This window comes from Microcaecilia unicolor, chromosome 8 (assembly GCF_901765095.1).
Source record: "Microcaecilia unicolor chromosome 8, aMicUni1.1, whole genome shotgun sequence".
NCBI lineage: Eukaryota > Metazoa > Chordata > Amphibia > Gymnophiona > Siphonopidae > Microcaecilia > Microcaecilia unicolor.
In genome coordinates this window covers 32,767,506-32,794,029 of record NC_044038.1, presented here as the reverse complement: position 1 = coordinate 32,794,029, position 26,524 = coordinate 32,767,506, and the positions used below count along the sequence as shown (strand labels likewise).

The window sequence follows — 26,524 nt, the reverse complement described above, 5'->3', positions numbered from 1 at the left end:
TTAAAAATTAGTGCCAGCAGCCTAGTCTCATCTCAATTAAGGTGGAGTCCATTCTTTCGGAACAGGCTCCCCCTTTCCCAAAATGTTGCCCAGTTCCTAACAAATCTAAATCCCTCATCCCTGCACCATCATCTCAACCACCCATTGAGACATCGGACCTCTGCCTGCCTCTTGGGTCCTGCGCTTGGAATGGGGAGCATTTCTGAAAATGCTACCTTGGTGGATCTGGACTTCAGCTTTCTACCTAAGAGCCTAAATTCAGCTTCCAGAATCTCTCTCCTACATTTTCCTATGTAGGGATCTGTAGCAGTCTGTCTTGTTCTGTTCTCACAGCAGGGAAATAAGGTCTCTTGAAGGTGCAGGGTCTCCAAATAGGCTAGTTTTGTACACACTGTGACAGTAATGAACCTCACTCCTAAGCGAGAGTATGTGAAATATGAGCTCAGGTTCTCCTGTTCTAACATTTGCATTGCTATTTTTCAAATGTAGGTTCTTGCTGGGAGTCACAATCTGCTTATTTTAGAGTATAATAAATATTTGGATAAATGCAGAACTTGTAATCAAGTATAGATGAGGTGAGGTGTGATCTGTTGACCTGAAAGTTAAATTTGGGGGGGGGGGGGGGGAGGAAGGAAGGCACTAAAAATTCACCTAGGATACCCAATAGTCTGGCACTGGCCCCACGTGGCAGGGACGTTTATATAAACTTGGTATTAATGAGCTGTGATGCAAAATTATGCACAGCAGTTTATTAATGCACAAACCCCTAGATTCTATATATGGCACCTAGATGTGTGCACCCAAAATACCATGGAAATTGGCAAATGAGTTAAGTCAATAATTGGGTGCTAACCACCAATTGAGGGTAATTGGCACCCAAAATTTATACATGCATCTGGCTGTGCACTATTCTATAAAGGCACAACACCTAACTGTAAGAGCATGCCACTCAAAAGGAGGCATGGGCATGACGGGCATTCTGAAACATTATATACGTTCTTAAAGTGTACTGCTTCAGCAGGCGTGAATCTGGCACCTAAAGTTAAGCACAGGAATCAGTGCTAAGCATGATTCTATAAAGGACATGTCCTTTATAGAATTGCGCTTGGTGCCACTTTTTTCCAACACCAATTTTTGAGCGTCAGTTATAGAATCCAGCCCAAAACAAGTGTGTCAAGGCTTGTAGGCCCATTTTTGCAGGAAAAAATAGCTACAGCTATCATCACATTTCCTCTTGACAGCTGCGCGGGGGACAGAAATGTCACCCATCCCCTTCTCCCCACTGCAATCTCTTCCATTCCCACCCGTCCCCTGTGCTAAGATAACCCAACTTAACAGTAGCCCATGTTAACTTTCCCTCTCAGTGGGAATTTCAATGCTATTAACCATATCCATTAATTTTTTTTTAGTGCTACTATAATTGCCATGACATAAGAAAAGGATAAGTAGGTTGGCCTGGCACTACAATTCCGCAGGAAACCCGTGTCCATCCCTGCAGACTTGGAGGGGATCCCTGTGGGATCCCCGCTAACCTCGCTCCTGTGCAGCTCTATATTTTCCTCCTGTGCCAATGCCTCTTGGCCCAATGCACAAAGCGTACCGGGCTGGCAACATTTGCTTTAGACTGGTTGTAGCCAGTCTAAAGCAAATGCTATTTAGTGAGTAATGCACAAAGGGGTTTTCCGTGGCTCTAATGTGTGCCATTAGCAGCCACTGATAACCCTATGCAAATCTAATATAATAAAACGCACCCTCAACGTTCTGAGGACAACGTTCTGTGAAGCCATCTGACGTCACTCCCAGGCTGAAGGGTTCGTGGATTCGTGGTGTGAAGCCTTCAAGCCAGCCAGCCGTCTCTGCCCCGCCCTCGCGTCAAACCAAACAAATCCGGAAGCGAAGCGTCAGGGAAGGAGGCGGCGCTCCCAACGTCTAGCCTTCCCTTCGCTGTGTTCCGCCTTCAAAAGAAGGCGGAACACAGCGAAGGGAAAGCTAGACGTCGGGAGCGCCGCCTCCTTCGCTTCGCTGCACGAACCGCCACGGAGGTAAAGTTAAACAGAAGAAAAAAAAAAAGGGATGTATGGATGCGAAGGGGGGGGCATGGATGCGAAGGGGGGGGGAGAAGAGGGCGGGCCAGGCTGGGACATGGGAGAGAGAGGCGCATGGATGCAAGGGGGGGTCATGGAAGGGAGAGAGGGGACTTGCTGGAAAACAATGAATGGAGGCGGCAGGGGACAGAGGAGCATGGATGGGCATGGATTGGGAGGGCAGGGCTCAGGGAGAGAGGGGAATTACTGGAAATGGATGAATGGAGGGGGCAGGGGACAGAGGAGCATGGATGGGCATGGATTGGAAGGGCAGGACTCAGGGAGAGGGGAATTGCTGGATAGGGATGAATGGAGGGGACAGATGGGCATGGATGGATATGGATTGCAGGGCAGGCCTCAGGCAGAGAGGGGAAATGCTGGATAGGGATGAATGGAGGGGGCAGGTGACAGAGAAACATGGATTGGGAGGGCAGGGCTCAGGGAGAGAGGGGAATTACTGGAAATGGATGAATGGAGGGGGCAGGGGACAGAGGAGCATGGATGGGCATGGATTGGGAGGGCAGGACTCAGGGAGAGAGGGAAATTGCTGGATAGGGATGAATAGAGGGGACAGATGGTCATGGATGGATATGGATATGGATTGCAGGGCAGGCCTCAGGGAGAGAGGGCAATTGCTGGATAGGGAAAAATGGAGGGGCCAGGTGACAGAGGAGCATGGATGGGCATGGATTGGAAGGGCAGGACTCAGGGAGAGGGGAATTGCTGGATAGGGATGAATGGAGGGGACAGATGGGCATGGATGGATATGGATTGCAGGGCAGGGCTCAGGCAGAGAGGGTAAATGCTGGATAGGGATGAATGGAGGGGGCAGGTGACAGAGAAACATGGATGGCCATGGATTGGGAGGGCAGGGCTCAGGGAGAGAGGGGAATTGCTGGAAAAGGATGAATGGAGGGGGCAGGGGACAGATGGCCATGGATTGGGAGAGCACGGCTCACACTCTCTCTCTCATATACAATGTCTTTCTGACTCTCACTCTCACACACTCTGTCTCACACTGTATCACATTCACTCTCTATGTACCACACAGTCACTCACACACTCGCTTGGTCTCATACACTCACTCTCACAGAGAATCTGTGTCTCACACACACTCTCTCTCTCGCCCACACACACACACACTCTCTCTCACACTGTGTCTCACATACACACTTGCACACACTCTTATTCTCACACACACAATCTCTCACAAACACACTCACACCCAGACTCACTCTCTCTCTCACACACTCACACTTTCACTCTGACTCTCAAACAGTCACTCTCGCATACACTCTCCCAAACATACACACTCTAAGGAAAACCTTGCTAGCGCCCGTTTCATTTGTGTCAGAAACGGGCCTTTTTTACTAGTGTATTATAATGAAACTACCAAACCAAAGATCTAGTACTGATTATGCAGACTAATAGCATCATACCAGTGAACACTCTCTTCAATGTTATGTTTTTTGAAAACTTAGTTAGGTGTCCGCACTCTCCTAATCAAACTAATTATTTAAAAGAGAGCCCTCAGACACAACCACCACTTTTAAGGCAATATCATTTGTTTTTTGCCCGGTGGCATAGCACTTCTTTCATAGGGCTCTCTCTTGTATAAGTGTACGTGCTATTACCACAATACAAAAGTGCTAAAAAATACACAGTGCCCATAAATAAACGTGAACTTATCTTTAGATGTTTTTGGTTCTGTTTTTTCTTTCTTTTTACTGCTGTAGTAAAGCAACTCGCATCAATTCTCAGTCTCAAAAATTGACAGTCCACAAGGTTTCCCCTGATCACGCCCGACACTGCGGGTTTCAATGATTTTTTCAGGGACTCGGGTTAAACGCCATATAGAATTTTTAATTCAGCAAAATGCTAGGACTGAGATAATGTTTCACTAATGGTGAATGTCAGAGAGGTTAGGTGTCTGAACACCGTTGTGCACTATATCATCAGTTTGGCTCAGTAGCTTATTCTAGAAGAGTGACTGGAAAGATTTGGTTTCAACAGGTAAGAGCACCTGAATGAGGAACACAACTTCACTTTCATCTACTGACAATCTGATTAAAACGTTTAACATTAGTAAGGTAAACCAGTTCTTTAATCCTTTATCATCTTTATTTAAAAAAAATCATTTAATAAATTACAGGAAAATAGTAGCTGATTGCTGTGACCACTACAGAACAGTTTTCAAAATAGTAACTCATTTTTTTTTAGGCTGGTTCATTAAGCCACATTTGTGTTTAATGCACATCCTATTTTATGGTATGAAGACTATTCACTATTAAAATGGATTTTCGGTGTTAAAATGCCAGTATGGCTTGGGGGTTAATTTTTAAAGCACTTAGACATACGAAGTACCATAGTAAGCTAGGGCACTTTGTGTGTCTTTTACTAAGCTGCTCACTGTAGAAATCAGCTGGTGGTAAATGCCAAGACGGCTATGGGAATATAATGGGCGGCTGAGCGTTTACCGCCAGCTGATTTCTACCGCGAGCTAAAAACGCTACTGCAGCTTTGTAAAAGACCCCCCCCCCCCCCCCCACGAAAGTGCTTTGAAAAATTAGCCTCTTTTTGAATCAGTCTCATTATGTGAAAAATTATCATCTGTATGGACCACGTATAATAAATTGTTGTCCTGTACTGCTGCTGGCTGCCATTCTGCCTGCATCCGGAAGATTATCTAAAAAGTAAAATAAATGTATTACTATATAGCTTGGGTAACAGCAAACAAGAAGAGAACCTCTATCGACAAAGCAAGCCAAACCAGAAGGGAGTAGAGGCAGACTGAATGATGAGCCAACTCAGGAGATGTTGCTTGCAAATACTTTTATTCAAAGTACCAGGAAAGGGACCCAACAAGGGCCATGTTTTGGCAGGTGGAACCACCAACCTCAGAGGTCACAACAAGGTTCTATAAATAAAAAATGCATTAAAAAATAATATGTATATATATATATATATATATATATATATATTTACATTATGTGCTGACAAATATGAAAATCATTAGAAGTACGGTGTCTGGAAAAAACATGACTACATTTTTCCAAACAGTACATTTGTTTTTGTGTTAATTACCATTATTTAGGCAAAACACACAGTGGATCCATAAAAGTCCTCTCACAATGAGTGTCTTCCTGAACAAGGTCTTTATTAACAGTAGCAGAATTGACCCGACACGTGACGTGTTTTTGCCTATCGTTGGTTTCCTTGTGGAGAGCTCACCTTCTGTGGGTGTTTGCTTCGTCGGACTTAGAATTACCATTATTTGACAGGAGTTACAATATACTGTAAAAACTGGATGATCTTTGCTTTCAAAATCACATCATCCAGGAAGTGACCCATTCAGATCCATTTTAGCAAAATGGTGTTTAGCAAGACAAGAAAGTTGACAAAATAAGGCATAAGGCACAAGGTACAAAGCATTTGCTAAGGGAGTTTCCTAATAAATGTTAGACTAAGGTCATACTAAATGTTTAAACAATTGCAAAGTATTTTGAAACTCTGTAAGGGGTTAAGGGGTCCCATTTTTTCCATCTCTGGAGAGTGTGGTACAAGGGGAATTCGATCCGAGGATAATTCTCATCTGTTTAAGGACTGTTAACATGGCATAGTTATAGTTCCCCCTGCTGGTTAAAAAACCTGCTCTTAGTTCTGCCAATTGTAACAAAAGCTACAAATTCAGGACTTTTTTTAAGCTGAAGGTACGAAGAGCATGAAACAAGTCCAGTGTTTTCAAGGAAGGGGGAGTAGCAACAGCAATGTGTAATCTAATATTTAATTATTCTCAAATGAATGCTTTTATTTTCCACATCTTGGTAGCTTAATTTATAAATATAATATTGCATGGCAAATCGAGCGGTTATATAAAATTACAATCATAATTTTAAAATAGTCACACCACAACAGATTTAAATTATTCACAGCAAATAAGAAGAGGAGTTAGGCCCATGCTTATGCACCCACTTTATTTCCTGTTGCAATATTGTAGACCATAGCTGATCTCCAGCTTTACCTTCACAACGATCCTCTCTGTAGGGTTAAATGGTCAGTATTCTCAATAGAGAAGGGTAGTCAGTGGGTTTCCCCAGGGGTCTGTGCTGGGACCGCTGCTTCTTAACATATTTATAAATGACCCAGAGATGGGAGTAACTAGCAAGGTAATTAAATTTGCTGATGACACAAAGTTATTCAAAGTCCTTAAATTGCGGGAGGATTGTGAAAAATTACAAGAGGACCTTACAAGACTGGGAGACTGGGCGTCTAAATGGCAGATGACGTTTAATGTGAGAAAGTGCAAAGTGATGCATGTGGGAAAGAGGAACCCGAATTATAGCTACGTCATGCAAGGTTCCACGTTAGGAGTCACAGACCAAGAAAGGGATCTAGGTGTCGTCATTGATGATATGTTGAAACCTTCTGCTTAGTGTGCTGCTGCTGCGGCTAAGAAAGTAAATAGAATGTTAGGTATTATTAGGAAAGGAATGGAAAACAAAAATGAGGATGTTGTAATGCCTTTGTATCGTTCCATGGTGCGACCACACCTCGAATATTGTGTTCAATTCTGGTCACCGCATCTCAAAAAAGATATAGTGGAATTAGAAAAGGTACAGAGAAGGGCAACAAAAATGATAAAGGGGATGGGACGACTTCCCTATGAGGAAAGGCTAAAGCGGCTAGGGCTCTTCAGCTTGGAGAAAAGGCAGCTGAGAGGAGATATGATAGAGGTCTATAAAATAATGAGTGTACTTGAATGGGTAGATGTGAAGCGTCTGTTTACGCTTTCCAAAAATACTAGAACTAGGCGGCATGCGATGAAGCTACAATGTAGTAAATTTAAAACAAATCGGAGAAAATGTTTCTTCGCTCAACGTGTAATTAAATTCTGGAATTCGTTGCCAGAGAATGTGGTAAAGGCAGTTAGCTTAGCGGAGTTTTAAAAAGGTTTGGACGGCTTCCTAAGGGAAAAGTCCATAGACCATTATTAAATGGACTTGGGGAAAATCCACTATTTCTGGGTTAAGCAGTATAGAATGTTTTGTACTTTTTTGGGATCTTGCCAGGTATTTGTGACCTGGATTGGCCACTGTTGGAAACAGGATGCTGGGCTTGATGGACCTTTGGTCTGTCCCAGTATGGCAATACTTATGTGTCCATATCCCTCATTGTTTTTGTCTCTCTCACCTCTATTGGCAGGCTTTTTTATGCCTTCAAGCACCCATTCTGTGAAGATATATTAATACATTCAGGCTCTGGGGAATGGTGCATGTGGGCCAGTGATAGACATGGTATGGAAGATGTTTGCTTCTAGTTTATTATTTATGCCTCTGAGATATTCCTATTCTGCCTCTCTTCTAGCTTATGCGTATTTATGTCCTTAAGTCTTATTTCACAGGACTTTTGGTGCAGCTTCTGCACCATTTTGAAAGTACTTCTACGGGGTGCCTCTGTTTGTGTATATCATTTTGCAGGTATGACCCTCAGTTGGGCAATAAACCAGATGTGATCTCACCAATATTAGTTAAAAAAAACAAAAAAACCTTATGCATGCTAGAAATTTCTCTGCCTCTGAATACTGTCTGGCCACAGATTTTGCAATCTTGAAACCAGATAGGATCCGTCTCCTGTTTGGTGTGCATCAGTACATTTCACCCCACTGTTTAAATTTCCCAACTTTTATCCAAAATAAATCCATATTAATATGGGAAAATTTGCACTTCTCCACACAATGCCCAAAAGAAAACAGAAGTCCTCTTCTCCCTTCCATTAGCAGACTTCTCTCATACCTTCCCTCCAGACAGACTGTTAATTCCTTGTCGTTATCGCATGTTCGGAATCAGTAACAGACAAGGGGGGGATGCACTAAAGTCATCGTTAGAGCCGTTCCGTACTGAATTCCATAGCGAATTGGTAGGGAACGGATATGCATGAAGGAAAGGGAATGCAAATGAGCTAATCCTTCGTAAAACCGTCAGATAATCGGCCGGTAGAGCATGCGCAGAGCAGCCAAGCGTTATGCTGGCTGCTCTGCACATGCCAAGGACATAAAAAAAAAAAAAAACAACACATGTCCTTTATGGACGGCCTTGACCACCCCCCCGCCCGCCGCTCCCCCTTGCATTGAAATCTGAACTTTACGCAGCCCTGGCCCCCTCCCTTCCTTCCTTCCTTGAAATGACAGCTTCCCCGCCATCCTCCCCCCCCCCCCCCGTGGCCCCGCCCCCGCCGAGGTCGTCGCTGCCACCGCTGCTTCCCCTCCACCCGCCCCCCTCCTTCTGCCACCAGGCCTTCACAGCGCCTCTCACCTCCGTGTGAAGGAGCTGCACTGGCAACAGCTGATCGCCTCTCCGGACTTCCCTCTTTTCCTCCCTAACCCGCCCTCGTCTGACGGGGGGGCTGAGGATGGCGGGGAAGCTGTCTTTTTTTTTTTTTTTTACGTCCTTGGCATGCGAAGGCAATTTTTTAGTTTCTTCTTACTGTTGTGATATGTTCCAAGAATGCAGCTGCACTCCATTTGGAGAGGTCTCCTAGAGGTGTCAAGAAGTGCAGACATTTTCTGTAGAGGTCCCTGAATTGTGGGCTACTCTGCTCTTAACGATGCACCAGAAACAAATTATTTGAGGCTCAGAAAGAAAAGTGAACTTTCTTGCTCTCTGTATCCATGGAGGCAATATGCTGCTTCTATGACCTCTACTAGGAAGCTATTATATGCATTTAACTTTTCTGTAAGGAAATATATCTTAATACGATCATTACAGCTGTCCAGGTTGGGCCATGTCTGAGTAAGTGGAACCGACATTTCAGCTATTGTGCTGCGACTTTCTTCATTCTAATGGAAGCCACAGCTGAAACAGCGGTTCCAATTACTCATATATGGCACAGTCCAGACAGTCATAACGATCAAGATACCACAACTACTACTACTTATTTCTATAGCGCTACTAGATGTACGCAGCACTGTTCACTGGACATGAAGAGACAGTCCCTGCTCAAAAGAGCTTACAATCTAATTAGGACAAACAGGACAAATAAGGGAATTACTAAGGTGGGCTTTTCACCTAGATTTGAAGACGGCCAGAGATGGAGCTTGACGTACTGGCTTAGGAAGTCTATTCCACGCATATGGTGCAGCAAGATAAAAGGAACGAGTTTGGAGTTAGCAGTAGAGGAGAAGGGTGCAGATAAAGATTTACCCAGTGAACAGAGTTCCCAGGGAGAGATGAGAGTGGAGAGGTACTGAGGAGCTGCAGAGTGAAGGCACTTGTAAGTCAATAAGAGGAGTTTGAACTGTATGCGGAAACAGACAGGGAGCCAACAAAGTGACCTGAGGAGAGGGCTAATATGAGCATAGCGACATTGGCAGAATATAAGTTGTGCAGAAGAATTTTGAACAGATTGAAGGGGAGAGAGATGGCTTAGTGGGAGATCTGTGAGATTTAGGCACAGCCATGGAAGCCTAAAATAACACATATTTTACTACATTTATACTCTAGAAAGTGGTGTCTATGAGGACTGGTAATAGGCATGGCATAAAAGATGGGAGGGGAATATGGGTTTGAGTTGATAGCTGCTTACATATCTATAACATCTTTTTATATCCACCCCCTCAGGATTTGGTGTATTTTGGGTATTTGATTGCAAATGATTTTATTGTTTGATTTATGTTTTGACCAAAGAAGCTGTATTGAAATGTGCTAAATCAATAAAATACTATTATTCATCTGTGGGTTTGGATGCCAATGTGGACCTAATGTCCATTTTGTTTAGATGCTTCATTGACAAGTATACAGTAGATCACAGAGACCAAATGGTACAGTATAGTTCAATGACTAAAAGAAATGCAAAGGTAAATAGATCTGTGGAGGAGTGGCCTAGTGGTTAGAGTGGTGGACTTTGGTCCTGGGGAACTGGGTTCGATTCCCACTTCAGGCACAGGCAGCTCCTTGTGACTCTGGGCAAGTCACTTAACCCTCCATTGCCCCATGTAAGCCGCATTGAGCCTGCCATGAGTGGGAAAGCGCAGGGTACAAATGTAACAAAAATAAAATAGATACTACTGGAGATTCTACATGGAATGTTGCTACTATTGGAGATTCTACATGGAATGTTGCTATTCCACTAGCAACATTCTATGTCTGTTTCTGATGTCCTGCAGGACGTCAGACTCACAGAAGCAGAAGCCTGCACGGCCACATTGGTGATCTGCAAGGGCCGACTTCTAGTGGAATAGCAACATTCCATGTAGAATCTCAAATAGTAGCAACAGTGGAGGAGTGGCCTGGTGGTTAGGGTGGTGGACTTTGGTCCTGAGGAACTGAGTTTGATGCCCACTTCAGGAACAGGCAGCTCCTTGTGACTCTGGGCAAGTCACTTAACCCTCCATTGCCCCAGGTAAGCCACATCGAGCCTGCCATGAGTGGGAAAGCGTGGGGTACAAATGTAATAAAATAGATACTATTGGAGATTCTACATGGAATGTTGCTACTATTGGAGATTCTACATGGAATGTTGCTATTCCACTAGCAACATTCCATGTAGAAGGCTGCGCAGGCTTCTGTTTCTGCGAGTCTGACGTCCTGCACGTACGTGCAGGATGTCAGACTCACAGAAGCCTGCGCAACCACATTGGTGATCTGCAAGGGCCGACTTCTACATGTAGAATCTCAAATAGTAGCAACAGTGGAGGAGTGGCCTAGTGGTTAGGGTGGTGGACTTTGGTCCTGGGGAACTGAGGAACTGAGTTCAATTCCCACTTCAGGCACAGGCAGCTCCTTGTGACTCTGGGCAAGTCACTTAACCCCATTGCCCCAGGTACAAATAAGTACCTGTATATAATATGTAAGCCGCATTGAGCCTGCTATCAGTGGGAAAGCGTGGGGTACAAATGTAAATTTAAAAAAAATTACATTTTCTACATGCTATGGGACTTCTGAATATTCAGAAATTTTGCACATACAAATAAATGTGATACATTCTGTCGACCTACTATGACAATCCTGAACTAATCATACCTATTGCGTTCTCATTGGCTTCTCTGCTGAGATGCGTTTTGGGGTTCTGTACTACAGATCCTTTCTGAAATGCATTGCAGACTTTTTCTTGTCTGTTACCATGTAAAAACTGAGAAAGAATCCCATATAGAAGAGGTCTGTTAAAAGAAAACAGATGAAAACTAAAAGAATCAAATACAAAACTTCCATAGGGAGGGGGAGTTTAAGATACAAGGATCACAGGAAATACATTAATGGTGCATTTAAAACAAAGGATATTACATTTGGTCCATTAAACGTAACTGTAATGCAAGCAACGAAAACAAGTTAAAATTGATAGGAAGCATTTTTATTTTCCTAACCATTTACTTTACTATTCCTGTACAGAACTTGCAAATAAGATATTCTGTTCCCACAACTGTTTCCCTGGAAGCTACTCATTGTCTGTTTGCAATTTTTTGCATGTATATTGAAAAAAATTCTCAAGTTATTATTTTAAAATATACCGCCTTACATTGCTTTCCTGTTTGGATCTTCCACTATATTTAATTCATGGATGAGAAACTGTCTATCCAATGGAACTTCAGGCTGGCCAGATTCTGAAAAGCAAAACATCTTAACATGATTTCAGTTTTTTATTTTTAAATTATTCGATTTTTATTGAAACTTTGCAACCAGAACACAACCTTTAGCATCAACATAACAAATGTCTCAACAACAGAAGCAGGCTTTTGCAAAGTACAATTTAACTCTTATTCCCCTCCCCCTGCACCCTTCCTCCCCTAAAGCATAAAGTGACCAACAAAACGTTTAGAGTGGTCAAAATTAGTCTATCCAGCAAGATATCGTAAAACAATCCAAAACAACGTAAAACTCATGTTTCAGATCAGATTTTTTTTTCTGCCAGCTAGGATCAGCAAGAGTACTTTTCCAACTATAGCAGGGACCCCCCCCCCCCCCCCCCCCCCAAGAACACCTAGGTGCTCATTTTCAAAGGACTTAGACTTACAAAGTTACGTGGAGGGGCATTTTCAATAGTGTGTCTAAGTTGGACTTTAGAAGTTTTGCGCTAAATGTATCAAATCCAAATAGGACATAGACATTTTCTTTCTTCAAAAATGGGTATATCATTTTTCTCTTTTGAAAATTAGCCCCATAGTAACCTATGGAACTTTGTAAGTCTAAGTGCTTTGAAAGTACACCTCCTAGTGTCCTTTCTATACTTTTAGATATGGACAAGATTAAAAGGACATGCAGGTTGACAGCTTTTTGATAATTGTTTTTCCCCTTTCCCCCTACCTTAGCACAGTCAACTATGAGATTATGGTTTAACGGTTTTTATTCAGATCAAAAGAACCATACATCAAACAACTGATCAGAAAGTCTAGACAAAGGCTAGAAAGTCTAGAGTAAACAAAACAACTTAACAGTACAGAACTGAAAAACTTATGATCTCAATTTTATGAACCACCACCCTATCTCTTAACCCATTTTCTTTAAGTTATAATTAAGATGGCCTGTTGTCTGGACTCTTATGACCCCAGGCCATTTTTTAAATGGATATGCCCAGTATTTTCTAAACCCCCCCCCCCCCAACCCAGGCAGAGGACCCCAAAACAACCTTTTGTGAAACAGTAACCAAATTATGATACACTCTGGAACCTATTCAATACTGCACTTCTGGCTTTGTGCGATTGATCTAATTTGTAAATAATTCCAGATAAACATAAAATCTTTTTTCTTCTTTGAGTAGTTTGAGCAGCCTCTGCCTCCCATAACATTAAGACATGTAATCTATTTCTCCAATACCAAAAGGAGGGAGGCTCATCCTGCATACACTGATCAAGTATGCATTTCTTCCCCACTGCATAAGCTTTACTAAGAAACAGGCGACAATTCTTATCCGAAATCCCATATGCTTCCCAATTATTCAATAAGACTACCTTCCAAGACAAGACTATCTGCTGACCAAAAATAGACCCCCAAGTATCCATGAAGTGACCTCCAAAAAGTCTGGATACCTCCACAACTCCAAAAGGTGTGAAAAAAAAGTATTGTCCCCCCACCCGACATGTTGGACACTGAGCAAGATGCATATAACCTGATCTGGAAGCTTGATACTGTGATATGTATGCCCTATGATGAATTTGGAATTGACTCTTTTGGAGTACGGTACTACTAATTTGCTTCAGGATAGCCTTAATCAATTTTAGAAAGTCCACCCCTTCCAAATCATACCCAAGATCTCTACTCCAAGCCTCCTTAAGAGGGCCATACTCCCAGGGAGGGAGAAGAGAAATCAAAAATCTATGCAGTCCAGATATAGAGAAAAGTCCAAACACATCCCCTTGTAAAAAATCTAAAATCTGGATTGATATCTTATACTATTGGGTTAATTTTAATTTATACAATTATTGTATATTTTATTATTATGTATTGTATATTATAGTCTTGAATGGGTATTATTAAGTTATATGTATCTTTCTCTGGTATGCCTGATCTTAATTTCCTTATGTAAACTACATAGCACTTATTTGGTCACTGCAGTATAGAAGAAAAGTATAGTATAGTAACTACTGAAATAAATCTGAACTCAAGGCAGCATTACTATACAGAAACTTAACTGCAAGCTTCACTGTACTTGGAAACTGGCCCCCTGATATTCAAAGCTATTTAACTGGCCAGACACAGAAGCTGACCGGTTAAATAGCATATCGGCGCCTAACTGTGGATATTCAGCGGGAGATGACCCGTTGCCTCCTGCTAAAAATCTGCGGTTAGCAGCTAGCTACTAACAGGCTATATCATGCAACACAGTTGATCAGGGGTGGATATTCAGTGCTTAACTGGCTATGTTCAGTTAAAATAAGCCACATAAATAGCAGGCCTATCTTTAACTGGTAAAACAAAATAACCAATTTAGCGCTGAATATCAGCTTAACCGGTTAACTTTTTAGCAGTTAATAAGCCCCCAGATATTCAATGCTGGTAGCCAGAAATGGCCCGGCATTGAACATCCAGGTTCAGACTGCTGCCGGCTGAATATCAGGCCCAAAGTGCACAAATTATGATTTGTGTCTTAGTTATTTTACATACAGTATCATTATGCACATAGCTGAATTATAGCAGCAGTTAAACAGGATGTTAATGTATTACCTGCATGTAGAACAGATGCTGTGTATTTATATTGATTGAATTCCAAGTACTCTCTGATTAGCTCATTTATCAAGAGGTTTTCATGGCATAGGGGAGGACGTGGTTCATGGTGATCATCCAATGCACTGAACACTTCTGCTCTGATCCTAGCTTTTAATTGTCCTAGTACACCTCTTTTCTCCAAAGTGTCTTTTAGGACTATGAAAAGGACAGTGAACCATTAGTAACAATAGAAATCTCTAACAATCGTTTATTTCAATTTTGCTAGACCCCCTTATTTTCAATAAGAGTTAAGGCAGTTTATAATGAAAAATAGGGAAAGGAAAGGAATTCCAAAAATAATAAGGGCAACAAACCAAATACCACCGTCAAATGCTAGAAGGATGATCCCAGGTTTCCTTCACCAATTGACTTTCTAAAGACCAGATATTAATGCAGCAGGTTTGACTGCTCATTAGATCTCCCACAACCCAACAAAAGCAACACTGAAGTTGTTCATCCTAAATTTCTTATAGGTCGTCTCCGAGCATGAGTAGAAGGACAGGGCATTCCAAAGGGAACGTGCGACAAAAAAAAAAGTGCTCTTTCTGGTGGACTCCCAGCTGGCGCCAGAGGCACCAATCTATGGTTATGTAAGGAACAAAGATAATGTGTGGGAATGTAGGTGTTAGTAAGAGAGGCCAGGTAACCAGGGGTATCATCAAGCACTGCTCTATGGGTTGAAACCAATATCTTAAATGTATATGCACTGCTCACCTATTACATACAAACAACTATCTCCCTTTTTAATCCTCCAGGTCACCACATAGTGGCATCTCTTGACAGAAACATCAGGGGTGGCAACAAACTTAATCTACAAAATAAAACACTACAAGAAAGTCCCAAGGGTCATCAATGCATACAGAATCCTCCCCCAGCTACTGTCAACTACTGAATAAAAACTACCACAGTCTGAACAGTGTGAATTTGTAACGCTATTGTGAATTTTGCTTATGTTTTTATTACTCTTGTATGCTTAACTGTTATCATTAAACCTCTCTGAAATAAATACGAGTGTGAAGTCTGAATTCTGTACAGAATTGGAGTCTCAATATGAACCTCAAATTTCTGTAACCGTCCGCATTCTATAACAATGGATTAAAATATTTCACCGTATAAAATTCATCATACAGAAATATTTTAAAATGTGATATCTCAAGAACACTCTCATTCCATAGCCAGACACTTTGTGAAATAACACAAAACCTTTCAAAAGGGCACTCGGTAACTAATACGTTTGTCAAACCACAAAAGCTCTAATTTCCAGGATTTAAACTGCAATAACCCTATGAAAAGATAAGCACTAAAGGGGTCTTTTACTAAGCCATGGTAGTGTTTTTAGCTCGCAGTAGAAAACCGCTTGTGGTAAATGCCGAGACACCTATTATATTCCTATGGGCGTCTCGGTATTTACCGCCAGCTGATTTGTACTGCGAGCTAAAAACACTACCGCTGCTTAGTAAAAGACCCCCTAAGTATTAGCGTGAATTAATAGTGTAAAGCAGTAAATGTAAAGAATCAGCATAAACAAAGTTACAAATTGCTCTCGGTTTGCACAAAAATATAGAAACCTATTCTTAATTGCACTTGAGATCTGTGGAGAAAAAGAAAGTGATGAATTGAGAACAACTCCCAGGTATTTAAAAGAATTTGACATGAGGATCTGGCAAAGAGGATCTGAGTGACAGCAGGAGGCAGGGATGATCCTGAGATTTATTTATTTATTGCATTTGTATCCCACATTATCCTACCTCTTTGCAGGCTCAATGTGGCTTACAATACATCATGAATAGTGGTAATACCTGAGGAATTATACATTTAGTAATAGCAGAAGTGTTTTGGTACATGATAGTGAAATGACATGGTAATATTATAACAAGCAAACATAATAAGAGATATATAGGAGAAATATAAGAATTAAGGAGAGTGTGCATTTAGTGATAAAAGATTTTTGGGTAACATGATGCTGAGAAAAAAAGATGGTAGTAGTTTGACAACCAAATAAGGTTGGGGCATTTCTGGATATGTGTATAGCATTCATGTTTGTTGATCCAACAAATCACTGTTTTATTTGGGTTTAACACCAGTTGATGGTCATGAAGCCAGGTTGCTACTTCACCAGGCAAGTCTGCAATGGCAGAAGGTCAATAGAGTCAGCATAAGTGTAATGTATCAGAAGGATATCATCTGCATAGAAATAAAAATTAATACCATGGGTCTGAATTTGTAAGGCCAAGGGAATTAAGAAAAGATGGGAAAGAACAGAGCCCTGGGGCACCCTACAAGAAAGATCAAAAGGAGATGAAAGAGAAGAGGACGGTGTGACCTAAAAAGTATGACACTCCAAGAAATATGAAAACCAGTTCAGTACTGTCCCAGAAATACTGACAGACTCCAAGCAATGGAGCAATAAGCGATGGTTCACCAAATCAAACTCGACCGACAAATCAAGTGATGCTACTAATGCAATGTAACTTGAATCCAGTATACTATGAAGTTTAACAGTACAATAAGTATTGTTTCTATACTGTAACCTGCCTAGAACCCTGATTGTTGAGGGAGTAGGGCATTGACTGATTCTACATGGGATTGTAATTGATTGAATACATAGGTGATTGACTCATTCCACACCTGGACTAGCTTGCTGTACACCCTGTAACTTTGACCAGTTCCTTATATCTTGTTTAACTGTACAAAGAACTTGCCTTGAGTTTAGCCACCCATCTATTTATCCCAACTGATTCTGTACTACCCATCTTGTCCCCATCTATATATCTGCATTTGGTCCCTCGGCTACATGGTAAGCTGTATTGTAGGAAAGCATTAGGGTCATATCTCTTATTTGAATGTTCTAATGTGTGCTTATTAGGTGTTTCATTATTATTACACTGATGTATTCTATTTGTTATTTGAATGCAGTTCTATTAAACGTGTATATTTTTTATACTGTGTTTATGATTATATTTATTTTACTACTGTTAAGCTGTTAACAAAATTGTAAGTTTTATGTTAAACTGTACCTGTTGTACACCGCCTTAGGTGAATTTCATAAAGGCGGTTAAGAAATCCAAATAAATAAATAAATAATAAAATACCAGGCCCTAGAGTACTAATATACCTGCCATTGGGAAACTTAGAACAAGTTGGATTGCTAGTGATCCCTACCATAGGAATTAAATTACTAGAATTCTTTACACACAGAAAACAAAAGGCCCGCACCCTAATACAGAGTAAAGGATCACAAAATCTGAAAACTTAAGGTGCATTTTTACTAAGCTGCATTAAGCATACATTAGCACCTAACTCAGGGCACGCTAAAGCGTTCTGCGTTAGTTTTGCCATCTATGTGCTAAGAATGCAGTAGTTTTTTTTTTTCCTCGGAAGGGGTGTGTCAGGGATGGAAATCGGTAAGGCAGAAAATACTCGCGCATGGCCATATATTTGAAAAATAGAGAACTGCCATTTTTTATGGCAGCACTAGAAATGGCCTAAGCATGCAGTTATGTAATATGATTTATTTACATTTTAACCATAAATGCTTTATGCAGACTACTACTACTACTAATCACTTCTATAGCGCTATAATTATTATTACCCCAATTATACTGCTGTGGTTTAAGGTGGTAACCATACCTCCACAAAGGTTACCCTAATACTATTCGGGTTGTAACTACTACTCTGTACAAGCTACTCCAGACTTCTTTGATGCCCCCTACTGCAATTTAGGGTTGAAATCACCAAGTTACCCCTGTTTTCTTGGAAGGCTGTGGAGGTCCCACCACTATGCTAAATAGTAGTAGTAGTATTTTCTACCCACTTGTTTGTACTCATTTGTCCTCTAAAAAAAAAATAGAGAATGTTGGTTGCTGTGTTAGTTCCCTAAGAAACATGGAAATAAAAATCAAGCCAGTGTAACTACATTATTTCTTCATCGACCTGATGGAGAGAATAACTCTCAAAAGCTTGTGAATGGTATATTTAGAACAATACAAATGTACCACCTGCAACTGGTTTGCTGACCCTTCACATAATAGAGATTTCCTACAATTCTTGTTTTTCTTCCACCTACCCCAGTGCGGTATCTGTAAGAAACATGCCTAAATTCTGTCTCATTTGGGATCTCAGGCATTCAGATTCCCTCCCTTCCGTTCACCCGTGTCCCACCCGCAGTTTTCGGGCGCAGACATACAAAGGTCTCATCTTGTAATAACCAACTAAACCATGGGCAGTTTCAAACAAGAAATCTGTCATCTGAAGAGAAAACACGGGAAACACATATTCCAACCACCAACGCCAATTCTGAACCACAACGTAATACCGTACCAGCCTTCAGCTCCGCCACCGTCGCCATTGCAACTGTGGGGGTACTAATCAGAGAGATGGATGGTGCGACGTAACAGAAGCGACGGGCTTATGGGATGTGACTGCGCATGCGGGGTGCGCGGGGGCATAGCCGCCTTTGTGCGCGCTTTTATTTGCCGGTTTCGCTCAAGGAGGTTTAATAAACAGGGGTGGAAGTGAGCCTATCTAGTCCACTGTAAGCAAGGAAGCCAATTAGGGCAATCTGTTTCCCCTTCCCAGCGCAGCCGTCATCCCTGTTCACTCAAAACAAAGCAAGCAAACCTAGTAGCTGCTGCGTCCACATTGTCGTTTTTTATTGTTGGTCCATCTATAATAAGTCTAAAGGTGTTTCATTTGGATAGGCGATGTCTTGCACGTAGAGGTCAAAAGGGTTTGTTTGTTTGTTTGTTTGTTTTTTACTTATTGGACAGCTTTTTAATTTATTTGAAAGCTTCCCATATGTAGATACAAATATCTCATGAAATAACAATTGAATATCACTAAAACAGCTTAAATTATTATAGCTGGTAGAAACAGCAATTTTAAACTCTGTATTTTGTGCTCATTTTTCTACACTAAAAACTAAATAAATACACTGTATACATAATACAGATGGCCAAATTTCAGAGAGGATATCCTGTTTCCTGATAGGCTCATCTTAAATGTTGTTGTAATCTGCCTTGGGAAGCTTGGTGTTATAAAGATAATGGAATATATTGAAATTAAATTGAAGTAAAATTAAACTCTCCTTTCATTGTGGCACATGGAATCACATCTTCATCTGTTTTGTATAAGTTTACCTTTTAGATACACAAACGGATTATTCTGTTGTTTGAGCTTGTTTCAGGGACAAGCGGTTTATACGTTAAAATAATAAAAAATATTTTCTGTCAAACAGATCTCTCATTTGTTGAAACATCACTAAATGGGCTATAAGCTCCTAATGCAGTCCATTTGTTTTCTTATATGTTGTTCTTGTGATGGCTTATACTGTGCCAAAACTGGAAATACAGTGAGACAGAATAATAGACCGATTCTGTTCCGCGTCTTTGTTAGCGATATTGCTGAAGGCTTATTGCCTGTTTGTAGATGACGCAAACATTTGCAACAGAGTGAACTCTCCAAGGGCGTAGATAAAAATTAGAAGCCTGGGCTAAAATTTGGCAGTTAAGTTTCAATACAAAGAAATGCAGAGTGATGCATTTTGGATGCAGAAATCCAAATAAACTGTGTATATGATAGGAGGAGCAGGGGCGTAGCCAGACACCCAATTTTGGGTGGGCCTGGACCCTAGATGGGTGGGCAGAAGAACTCCGCCCTGTCCCACAAGTGATTTGGTCTCTCCCTCTCTCGCCTGCATGCCATATGGTCTCTCAAACATCCCCCTTCCCCATACCTTTTAAATAGTAGATTTTCACTGGCAGCAAGCAGCAAATAATACACACTGCTCATGTTGGCTCCACAGCCTTCCCTCTGATGCAACTTCCTGTTTCTACATAGGCGGGAATACATCAGAGGGAAGGCTGGTATGCAGGAAGGACAGGAATTTTCAGCTGGTGGGGCTTGGGAATCCCTGCCAGATACTTCATAGGTGTGCTGCTACTCACTGAGGAGGAGAGAAGCTGATGTGCACGGAACAGGAGCGGGACCTCAGGGTGACAGTGTATGAGGATCTCAAGGTGGCAAAAGCCAGAAGGATTCTTGGCTGCATAGAGAGAGGCATTATTAGAAGGAATGACGTGATAATGCCCCTGTACAAGTCATTGGTGAGGCCCCACTTGGAGTACTGTGTTTGGTTTTGGAGGCCATATTTTGATAAGGATATAAAAAAAAGCAGTTCCAGTGCTTGGTCAATCGTTTGTTAGATGGCCTCTACAGGAAGGAAGAGCCAGGACTGCCCTGACACTAGTCGAGACCCGACTGCAGTCCAAGGTCTCTCTTAAAGGGGGGAGGTATGGCAAAACAGGGGGCTTTCAAGCCTGTGAATTGTATTAATGTTTTAATGCAGTGTATTTCTCTTTTATGGCTAGGGTTACCATATTTTGTCCCCCAAAAAGGAGGACACATGCCCTGCCCCACCACACCCGCCCCGCCCCTTTCACACCCCACCCTGCCCTACCCCTGTCACATTTCCCCTCCCCCCCTGTTAGACACCCCGTCACCCCCCTCCCTGTCACCCCTCTCCCCTTACCTTACTACTGCCCTGGTGGTCTAGTGACCTCTTTGGGGCAGGAAAGAGCCCCCTCTTTCCTGCCCAGAGCACTGGCCTGCATTCATCCTTCCTGTTGCAGATCTCGACACTGATTCAAAATGGCCGCCGAGAGTTGAAGTCTTGCGAGGTCACGTCAACTCTCGTGGCCATTTTGAATCGGCACCGAGATCAGCAACAGGAAGGAAGCATGCAGGGGGCTCTTTCCTGTCCCGAAGGCGGAAGAGGTCACTAGACCACCAGGTCACTAGACATAGTAGATGACAGCAGAAAAAGACCTGCACAGTCCATCCAGTCTGCCCAACAAAACAACTCATATGTGCTACTTTTTGTGTATACCCTACTTTGATTTGTACCTGTGCTCTTCAGGGCACAGACCGTATAAGTCTGCCCAGCACTATCCCTGCCTCCCACCACCGGCTCTGGCACAGACCGTATAAGTCTGCCCAGCACTATCCCTGCCTCCCAACCACCAGCCCCGCCTCCCACCACCGGCTCTGGCACAGACCGTATAAGTCTGCCCAGCACTATCCCTGCCTCCCAACCACCAGTCCCACCTTCCACCACCGGCTCTGGCACAGACAGTATAAGTCTGCCCAGCACTATCCCCGCCTCCCGATCTTGACTAAGCTCCTGAGGATCCATTCCTTCTGCACAGGATTCCTTTATGCTTATCCCAAGCATGTTTGAATTCTGTTACCGTTTTCATTTCCACCACCTCCCACGGGAGGGCATTCCATAGTTATGAGTAGAGTGACACAGTATATCAATTAAATGAAAATATGAAACCTATTACCTTTCTGCAGTAAAGCAGATAATAGCAGACATCTAAATCTGAACTAAGAAATACAGAACAAAATACTTAAAATTAATGTTATGATTGGGGTCAGAACCCCTCTCAAACTTACCTCTTTCCTGGGGGTCAGCTTCTTAGCTGGCTTCTGTTTCTTTTCTCTGTCCTTTCTGAGCTGGCTCTGTCTCTCTGTGCTGGCAGCTTCCAGCAGCATGGGGTTAATTGTTTTACTTTACTACAGCTGTGTGGGTGGACTGAGTTAGCTCTACCTCTCTTTGGGTGTACTGGCTTCAAGTGCTTCACTGTGTTGCATTGGTGTGGGTTGGGCCTCTCTGGGTCAGTGTGCTTTTGCCTAGGTCTAGCGAGTGTGACATCATCAGGGAGGGCCTTGATAAGGAAGTGGTGTTGTTTCCTTCAGAGCCTTTTGCAACGGTGGTGTTTGCTTTAGGTAGGGTGGTGCAGTGTGCACTTCTGACTTTGTGTCTAGTTTCCCTGCTTGCTTTTGCTAAGGGCCAGGTTAGTGTGTGTGCACTGGTGTCTGTGTGTTTAGCTTTCCTGCTTTTCCCTCTTGGTTTTGGAAGCATTGCTGTGTGTAGGGCTTTGGAAGCTCTGTTGCCGATAGAAGTACTTCAGGGTTTGGTGGTGTTAGGAACACTGCAGAGTTTGCTGTTAGAAGTACTTCTGGTGTTTGTGCTATTGGGAGCATTGCAGTCTTTGCTGTTGGTGTTTGGTGCTTTAGAAGCACTTTTGGCTTATGTGTTAGCTTCCCTGCTTTTTCCTTGTGGCTCCCCTGTCTTCCCTTTTAGTGCTAGGAGCTCTTCTGGTTGCTTGCCAGAGTAATGCTTAGGAAGCACCTTGTTAGTTTTGTATCTAGCTTGCTAGAGCAGTGCTTAGGTAGCTTGTTAGTTTTGTGTTTAGCTTGTTAGTGTAGAGCTCTGCTTGTAGCTTGGTGCTTAGTAGCACCTGTGTTAGCTTTGTGTTTAGTTCCCTGCTCTGTTAGTTTAGGGCTTAGGAAGTCCCTTTCTTGAGCAGGGCTTAGGAAGTCCCTTTCTTGAGCAGGGCTTAGGAGCTCCTGTTTAGTATAGGGCTTAGGAAGTCCTTTTGTCAGTTTACTGTTAGGAACACTCCTGCTGGTTTAGGGCTTGGGAGCAAGTAGATCAGTTTAGGTTTAGGAGTACTTCTGTTTCCAGTCCTGGTCCCTGTGTCATCTGGTATCCAGTAAGTCCTGCCGGCTACTCGAACCCAGGAGCTCAACTCCTGGGGGGGCTTAGTAGCTAAGTGCAGGTGAAGCTGTGTGGACCAGTCCGGTGTGCTCCAGTCCGGTGTTCCAGTCCTGTGTCCTCCAGTCCGGGGGGTTCCAGTCCAGTGTTCCAGTCCGGGGGATTCCAGTCCATGTGTTCCGGTTCGCTGGGCAGTGCCTGCAGTCCCTGCTGGTGTGCTTGCCCAGTGTTGGTTGGTGGGTTTTGCCTGCTGCTGTCATTCCTCGGCAGCAGCCCAAGGGCTCACGTTTGCTCCAGAGCCCGGCCCCACGGGCTCTGAACCTGAGAACCTGACAATTAAATACTAGGCCTATGATAGTATACCCAACAAATGGTTCACATGTAACACTAACAGAATAGCCTGTAAAAACATTTATAGACCACCAGGGCAGTAGTAAGTAAGGGGAGGGGAGGCTAGCAATCTGTCCTTTTGTCTGGATTTCTGGACAAACTGGCAGACTGGCAGGACATCCTATAGGACGGCCCTGATTGGCCCTGGAATTCAAAATACAGCCAGAAGGTACTGGATTTTCCCCAGTCTTTGATAGGTAGTGGAGAGGGTAAACATCTCTGCCCTAAGGCCCTGTTCAAGACCAGTGAGCAGTTATTTTCATGAAACTCCCCAGGTACTAACCAAGTAGTAGCAAAGTGTTTAGACAGTTCAATGGTGATCCTTGTTTCAGTTACCTGTTATTGCTTGTTGTTTTTCCATCTGGCTTATATCATTCACTGTTCTACTTTTCAGATAATAAACCCATTAGTTTATTAGCTCTATTGTCCTGGACTGACTAAGAATCCTGGTGGTTTGTGTTTTGGGTCTGTGGGTGCTTTCTAGGAACCATGGGAGCCCTCCCTGAGAGTGTAGCCCCAGTGTCCTTAGAAATCACCGGGCAATAACTTGAGAGTGGAAGACTCGCCCAAAGGCAAGTGGGAGCCAGGCGGTGGGAGGAGGGTGCTAGTGTAAAGCAGGTGCACAGGTGCAGGCGGGCCTGAGCAGTGCTGAGGACAGATCCTTAAGATGGCCGCAGGGTTAAGCCCAGGTGGATGCTAGGCATTTTGTGACAGTGTTTCCATTTTCTTGGTTTGTCTTAGTTGTCTATGCCCTATTAAAAAGAATGGGGTTGATTTTCTTAAATAGAAGGCTTAGCAATGTGTAGCAACTACATGTCTGACTCAACTGATCAACATAAAAAATAACTCCCAATTTTTTAGATGCCTTGGGTAGAAATATAATTTACCGCAGGTCCGCAGTAGCCCCTCTTTTTCAAACTGGCTTCTACTACAATTAGCCTAAGCAAGGATGTGAAAAGCAGTAACTTCTCCTCCCTGGTGCTTCCTCTAGGGAGCAGGATAAGCCACTAAAAGCTAGGCACTGTGCTTGCTTCATCCTTCTACCCTTTCCTTAAGACATTGCTATTTTTTACCTGCTAAAGATGACTCTGCAGACCTTTTTTTCATAATGCAGATCTTGCATTATGTAAGTTGTGGGACATTTAAATCTGAAAGCCGGAGATAACGTGATATGTTGAGAGGCACAGATATGCGCTTGTTCCTCTCTGGGGACCCCGCACCCTAGCTTTAATTTGTGCCTCAACCTGTTCACTTTTTCTTTGAACGAGACACCTCCAAGGTCACTGAATAGTTCATGGACAAATTGCTAAAAGCGACTGTGAGCACTATGCCTGGAAAAGGTCAGTAAATGGATCGTGACCAGCCCTGCGGAGGCAAAGACAAGATGGCATCAGTCAAGGCTGCCGAGGCCTCTCCGTTTTCCTCTGTAGAATTGAAACAGGTCACGGAGGCAGTGGGGCAGGCACTGGAACCCCGCTTAGGCCAACTCTCTGATCAGCTTGCTAAAATGGAGTCGATACCAGCTAACAAGCGAACTACTGCCCTGGAGGAGGCAGAGGATATGGGGACCCTGTCAGCTTTTGAACCGTTAGGTGAAATTTACCATAGCTCTATATAGCATTTGAAGGCTTGTGCTTGTTAATGTGGCTTGATTATGCTGCTTTACTCTGTCACTGTTTAATAAATATGATTTCAGATAAATCTGAAAGCCAAAACTTGCTAGCAGTTAGTATTCTCACCTTCTCCAGTGAATTTCACTGTGAGGCTCAGAAACTACTGTTTCTAAATTGAAAGCACCCCAGGGGAGAAAAAGTGAGGCTACGTACCAAAACTAAATACAAAATGTATTTCTAAACCTGTGTTTCCTGCTACACATAATTGTTCACATGACTGAATCAACCAAGAAAAGCTGAATCATTGCCACATTTCCCTTATGTAACATAGGAGACATGGGACTGGAAGTGAATGAACGAACAAGGAACGTGAAAAAAACTAGAAAGCCATTAAGATTTTTCCAATAGACCAGGGGTTCTCAAATTTTTTTGGATCACGGCACCCTTAGTGTCTGAGCAATTTTTCATGGCAACCCCCCCCCCCCCTGGCCACATGGGTCTCTACACCCCCCCCCCCCCCCACCACCACCACATAGGTCTCCATTTCCCTGCACTCCCCTCTTTTCACACCAGCACACCTCTGCCTTCCCGAAATCCAGCATCGCTCGCTACCTTCCTTCCTGCAGGTCCAGGATCGCTGCCGCTTCCTTCTCCTTCCCCTGCTGCTGCTGTAGTGCTTGCAGTTTACATTTTCGGGCCGCAATTCACACAGGCACTCCGGGGCCTCCCCAGTCTGTCGCGTCCGGCCCTCTCTGATGCAACTTCCTGTTATGAGGGACGGACGCGGCAGAGGGAAGTCCCCGCAGTGCCTGTGTGAATTGCGAAAGGCCCAAAAATGTAAGCTGCAAGCGCTGCAGCGGCGGCAGGGAAGAAGAAGGAGGCGGCAGATTCCGGACCTGCGGGAGGGGAAAGTAAGGAGCAATGCTGGATTGTGGGTGGTGGGAGGGAGGTCAAGATTTGCCGCAGCACCCCTGAGAGTTTGTTGTGGCGCAGTTTGGGAACCACTGCCATAGACAGGCAATTCTGTAATGTACATGTTAAGTTACGTGCTTATTATGTGTGTGTTCACATACTTATAAACACCAGCATTCTGCCTAAGCCCTATTATGTAAATATCTAAGGGGTTCTTTTACTAAGCTGAAGTAGAAAGTGGCCTTAGTGCACCCTTTGCAGGTTTTTCCCACACGCTAAAGCCATTTTTACTGCAGCCGGAAAATGGCTGTTTTTCCATTTTCCCTATTAATGGCCATACACTAATGTTCAAACAAAAAAACAGCACCACGGGCCTTTAAAAATGGAACACAGTTCTTTAATGAATAAGCCTTCACAAAAAGACCCGACACGGGCCGTGTTTCGGTGACTAGCACCTGCGTCAGGGGTCACAGTGATGACGTGGGAAACTTGGGGAATAACTCGAACATATTCCTCTAAAATATATTATTCTTTACCCAAACAAAAAAAAACAGCACCACGGGCCTTTAAAAATGGAACACATGGGCCGTGTTTTGGTGCCTTGTTGCTTTGTAGCTTTTACTATATGATATAGTAAAAGCTACAAAGCAACAAGGCACCAAAACACGGCCCATGTGTTCCATTTTTAAAGGCCCGTGGTGCTGTTTTTTTTTTGTTTGAACTTTAGTTTGTACTTCATTCCCTCTCTTTTGCTATATCCATACACTAATG

The 26,524-nt window shown here is 43.0% G+C and overlaps 1 protein-coding gene across 1 annotated transcript; it reads right to left on the bottom strand.

Annotated features, from left to right (window-relative positions):
* Nucleotides 1-4,589: 4,589 nt before the first annotated feature.
* FOPNL (FGFR1OP N-terminal like) lies at nt 4,590-18,679 on the bottom strand. The gene is made up of 5 exons (XM_030212272.1): nt 18,599-18,679; nt 14,237-14,434; nt 11,595-11,679; nt 11,102-11,238; nt 4,590-4,770 (listed from the first exon to the last, which is right to left on the bottom strand). The coding sequence occupies exons 1-5, from the start codon at nt 18,624-18,626 to the stop codon at nt 4,691-4,693; spliced, it is 528 nt and encodes a 175-aa protein (XP_030068132.1). The 5' UTR covers nt 18,627-18,679; the 3' UTR covers nt 4,590-4,690.
* Between the last annotated feature and the right edge of the window lie 7,845 nt (nt 18,680-26,524).

Excerpts from the sequence above, each read along its gene's own strand:
- FOPNL (XM_030212272.1), bottom strand. The coding sequence starts at position 18,626 with ATGGCGACGGTGGCGGAGCTGAAGGCTG. Across the intron at positions 11,239-11,594 it reads GATCCAAACAGGAAAGCAAT|ACCTCTTCTATATGGGATTC; the intron begins GTAAGGCGGTAT and ends TTCTTTTAACAG. Across the intron at positions 4,771-11,101 it reads AGCCAATGAGAACGCAATAG|ATAATCTTCCGGATGCAGGC; the intron begins GTATGATTAGTT and ends TTTACTTTTTAG.